Raw genomic sequence first — 5,105 nt, forward strand, 5'->3', positions numbered from 1 at the left:
AACGGTATCTTGCATATGATTGGTTAAAAATGTGATAATAGAAAAGAATGTGATTGGATTAAAGCGCACAGTACATGTAGTATCTGTAATACCGGTATGTAGCGCAAGGTTGCACAGCTGTCAGCTTCAAAATGAATGCAAAACGACACGCATTCAGTGGGTTCGTCCGTTATTCAGACCTTATTTCGCGTTTTTAAGCTATTGACCTCTTGATTATAGTTTACTACTACGTACTAGTAGTACGTAGTAATATTTTTAACCATTGAGTCCGTTCTTCACAGGTTGCCCCCGCATGGATACCTTTATCTATCTTGACATCTGTTTTACCAGGAACTTTGTGTCAAATGACGGAAAACGGTGGTAACGTTACATGTAGGTACTGTAACGTTACGGTAGGCATTGTGGGGAGGTGAAGTGAATAAGGAAAGGGTAGAGAAGGAATGAAAGGAACAAGGCAGAAATAATGTGGATGTGAAGACTCGGTAAGGAGCCGGACCATGCCAGTGAAGAGGCTTAAGGAGGAGGGAAACTGGAAGTGATGAAGCTTAAACCAAGGCGAGGGTGTTTGCTTTTGATTGGTGTATAATGGTGGCGCGGTAGAGTGTAGAGAAATGCCCGTGCGAGACATAAAGCCGAGGAGGAGGACATAAAAAGTCTAGGATACTGCAAATGATTTTATCGAGTAGCGTTACGTTACATCTGACCTTTGGAATGGAGACGTTTTACGCTGCCCTATACAGTCGGCGACGGAATTTAAGGGGCACTTATTACTTCGATTATTCGGAAACACACGGTATGATTGGCTGAGAAGCTTCGAAATTCGTTCAATATTGTGGCCAACCATATTCGAGACTCTGGATTTTCTGCAGTTTCAAACATCGAGGTATTTTAAATTGATTGGTACGATGCGCCTCTAACAAAGACAAGCGTTTGATGCGATAGCGTAGTGGTAAAACACGTTGTGTGTCTTGAGTAAGTCCCGGGTTCGAGTCCCGGGCGCGTCGAACTTTTTTTATTGAAAATTGTATGCCTTTGAGAAGCTCCGCCTAATTTCCTCCGGCATAACACCGAGGGCAGGCAAATTGCCTATCATGACAGTTAGAATACAGTACGCTTACTAACGTACTACCTAGTAGTACTATGAATAATAGTAGTACGTAATACTATTATGGTCGCAACTTCAGTAACACTGTACTGGCCTTGAAGCAAATCGGAGTAATTCCCTGAGAGCAACAGTTCTACTGTTGCTTAGGCCCGTCTGGCAACATGAAATATTACAATATTCAGTCCCAAATCGCCATTTTTGGGCCTAATTCAACAAATCTGATCAAAATTGACATTGTGAAACATGCCTTGCTTGAAGAGATTTAACCCAAATTCCAATAATTCCAGGTGGGGTTTACTCCTTGAGGAGGTCCAAAACGCCAAAATACTCTCTATAATCGACCGTTTACCTCCATTTTGAAAATGTCATTTTGGTTATCCCATTTTGCGAGAAAATGGAATATTATTTTTAAAATGTTACCAGACGCACCCTTATTTCCGTTCAAAAGAACCAGTAGTTAGATCTGTAACCTCGGAGCTCCCGACCCCTTCTGTTGCTATTCCAGGGGTAAAGTTGCATCACAAGTGGTTAGCTTATCGCTAACCACTGAAATGCACTTAACCCCTAGCTATACAGTAATGTGTGGTACTATGACATAATGACATAATAAGAGCAAGTGACATGATTGCACAAGCAACACACTCTCACGGAATTATTAATACTGACTGTGAAGTAAATCGTCAACTCGATCACTCAACTGGCACAGAATGTTACGACTACTGTAGTACTTATGTGCACCAGACGGTTGTTTCTCAGTCACTTTATGACGTACAATTCCCTCTTTAAAACAGTTCCACTGTTGTTTGACCCAAAATACTGTTTCAATGAGATTTATAAGGAACTTTGTATGCTCAAACCACGTCACGTCTTACTAGGGGTTAAGTGCATCGAGTGGTTAGCGATAGCTAACCACTAGCGATGCAGTTAACCCCGGAAATTAGCATCGTATGTACTCACCGGGGGTAGGACGGAGTCCCAGGTTACAGGGCTACTGGAGAAAAGGTGTATCCGGACGTAATAATTCCCTCATTGACTGTGAAACAGTACTTCGGGTCAAAACAACAGTGGAACGTTTTCAATGAGGGAATTATTCCTTTGTGACAGGTCGACAGATTGCGATCTCTCGATGGAAAGATGACAACGGTAAGGACTTTTGATCGTCCAATGGACATGTCACAAGGTTAATGGATTGGATCTGTATGTTGGACACAAATCACAGGAATACCGGAAGTTTCGAAGGTCAGCTATTCGCAGCTCTAGGGACTGACTGGAGAGATTAAAGCTAATAGCAGCGAGTTGCGTGGGGCCGGGAAACTCTTCAAGCAGGCAGAACCACCGTCCGGTGTGCTACATACTAGTATGTCGCGACTTCCATTTACTAGGACACAACTAACATTATGAATGGGCTCCGAAGCACCTGTTTCACACTTTTAGTGTGACAGTTCGCACGTGGAATTTGCAGCATTGTATTACAGCCATCGATGGTGGCGCGTGGACGTTCCCATTCATTTTTCAAAACGCACTGGAACGCACATACCATGCTTGTGCATCGAATCTTGGTCGCGGCGGCTGGACTCTTGGCCGCGTGTCACTTCGTCCCCCAGGCGACTGCCCAAGTCATCAACATGCGTCGCCACGAACGCATTGTGATTGTCGGAGGGGGGCCTGCGGGGGTCCACTACGCTACCCTCTTGGTCAAGAAAGGGTTCACCAACATTACGATCCTGGAACAGTCCACAGAAGTGGGCGGCAAGTCCAAGACCGTCGTCGACCCCCTCGGCATCCCGCACGAACTGGGCACTTGCTACGCTACGTCGTTGTACCAGCCAGTGTTTGACCTGCTCAAGGAGTACGACCCCACCAACACCCTCGTGCCATTTGTGCCGTTCATCAAAGGTCACACGTATGTCAACCGAGACGCCATGCCTATAATGGACTACAAAGCGTATGTGGCGCAGCTCGTCCACCGACTTATGGGACCAGTGAAAGAGCGCGAGCTTGTCCGTGAAATCGAGAGAGCCTTTGTCAGCTACAGCAGCATTCACACGTCGATCTTTGGCGTGTATGACTACGGGCTGCCGCCGCAACCGTCGGATTGGTCTCGCATCGACATGTCGGGGCTGGAATTCCTCCGACGAAACAAGCTCCTCGCGCTCGAAGGGTTCTTCCGGTTTGTGTTTCAACAGCAAGGCTACGGAACGTTGGACACCGCGCCAGCGTTTTACATGTTGTGGTGGATTCATCCGGACCTGCTTCGCAAGCGCAAAGAAGCTGATGCCAAGCGTCAGCCGTGGGCGTTCATGTTGTCCAAGGGGTATCAGTCGCTGTGGAAGGCCATGGTGGCCAAATATGAAGGTCAAATTGACGTCCAACTCGACACCAAGGTAGTTCAAATCGCCCGGACACTTTCACCCATTTACGTTACGGTCCGCCGCAGCAACGTGCTCGACATCGTGCGTGCCGACCACCTCGTCATGGCGACAGACTTGAGTCACATGGTGACTTTGCCGTCCGACTTATTGGCTAATGATATCAGCTTAACCAAAGACCTGACGTCGTCTTCCTTCGTCGTGTCGTTGTTTGAATCGGACGCACGCAAGGACGAAAGCGTATCCCAGTGGTGGCCCAACCGTGGCGTGGGCGAGTTGGAAGGCCGGCTGCAACTCACTCGCAACTCGCGGCTGTCCCTGTACAACCCGTTGCCAGCCCACGGATCTCAATCCGACCCCGCTCCCACCAACTGGGGGGTTAATGCCACCGGCCGGCAAACCCGAGTAGCGTACCAGTTCTACAACCAACGGTACCCCTACTCGCCTACGGCGGTCAAAACGCAGTTGCTCGCAGACCTCGAGAGCGCGTCGTTTACCAATGCGGTCGTGCAAAAGCAAATCATCCACAACTACTTCCCAAGGTACAACCTCACGCAGTTGCAGCAAGGCTTGCCGTGGAAGATTTGGGACAGCCAAGGGTCCATCAGAACGACGTGGATTGGGTCGTCTGTGAGCTTTGAAAGCGTGCTGGACGTGGTTGTATACAACAACAAACTCATCGATCGCGTCAACATTACATGATAAGCCGTGGATAGATTGACCAAAAGACGTCAGAGTATCTCGCCATCGAATACATATACTGTGGTTAATTGTAGTCAACTACTGGTAAACCACTTCAATACAGTAATGCATGCTTTCCAATCCTACGTCAGTACTACCGGTAGTACTTACCATAGCTGTTACGTTAAGATTAAAGTATTGGATTATATGCCTGGTTTAACAGTAAACTAAAAACCTAAAAGTTCAAAAATAAATGGATTAAAGGTTATGTAAAGTTGTCATTGAAGCCGACATGAGCCAGGATGACTACATGCTTCGCTGCAACTAAGTGCTTTACAGGAGGCTGAGGGAAATGATCAACTTTACGAACCTCAAAGGGTAGTGACATTTATTAATAACGTCAGTACTCTACAGTAAGTACTACATCTACTGTACAGACAGTACTTAAGACTTACGGGACAGCATTGAATATTAATACCAACCTTGGATACTATGGTTAATATAATATAATTGTTGAATTAAAAGCGTGGATGACATGTGGATGAAATTTGGATGACATTGGATGAAATTGGATGAAGTTGTGGATGAAACCTAAAGTAGTGACCAAGCCTTACGTTGGCCCCGAGCGCCCGGGAGGCCGTCTGCGCAAGCGCGGCCGTACGAGAGCGCGGATCTAAGCTTCTCACTTCACCGAATGATCTATCTTTTCTTCTTGTCGGGCAGCGGCAGGTAGGCCGTAGGCCGTGCCGCTCCCGGACGAGGCCTGTATACAATGACCTAGCATTATCCTAATTTACTCTCATCTATACTAATTAGGATATGACCTAATATTAATGGTGGATGACGTTGGGATGACGTTTGGATGACACATGATACTATCACGGATATTTGAAATCCATATAAATAATTCGTAGTACCGGTACCGGTAGTCGGACGGCCATGTAATCCGT

General features: G+C 46.7%; 1 protein-coding gene and 1 pseudogene across 2 annotated transcripts; both read left to right on the plus strand.

Annotated features, from left to right (window-relative positions):
- Positions 1-932: 932 nt before the first annotated feature.
- Positions 933-1,004, plus strand: H257_05233 (annotated as a pseudogene). The gene has a single exon. The product of its transcript is annotated as a tRNA-OTHER (tRNA).
- Positions 1,005-2,549: 1,545 nt separating this feature from the next.
- H257_05234 (hypothetical protein) lies at positions 2,550-4,176 on the plus strand (the record flags this gene model as incomplete). The annotated part of the gene is made up of 1 exon (XM_009830031.1): positions 2,550-4,176. Exon 1 carries the CDS (start codon positions 2,587-2,589, stop codon positions 4,174-4,176), a length of 1,590 nt encoding a protein of 529 aa, XP_009828333.1. The 5' UTR covers positions 2,550-2,586.
- Positions 4,177-5,105: the final 929 nt, after the last annotated feature.

Source organism: Aphanomyces astaci (genome assembly GCF_000520075.1).
Source record: "Aphanomyces astaci strain APO3 unplaced genomic scaffold supercont1.9, whole genome shotgun sequence".
Classification (NCBI taxonomy): domain Eukaryota; phylum Oomycota; class Saprolegniomycetes; order Saprolegniales; family Verrucalvaceae; genus Aphanomyces; species Aphanomyces astaci.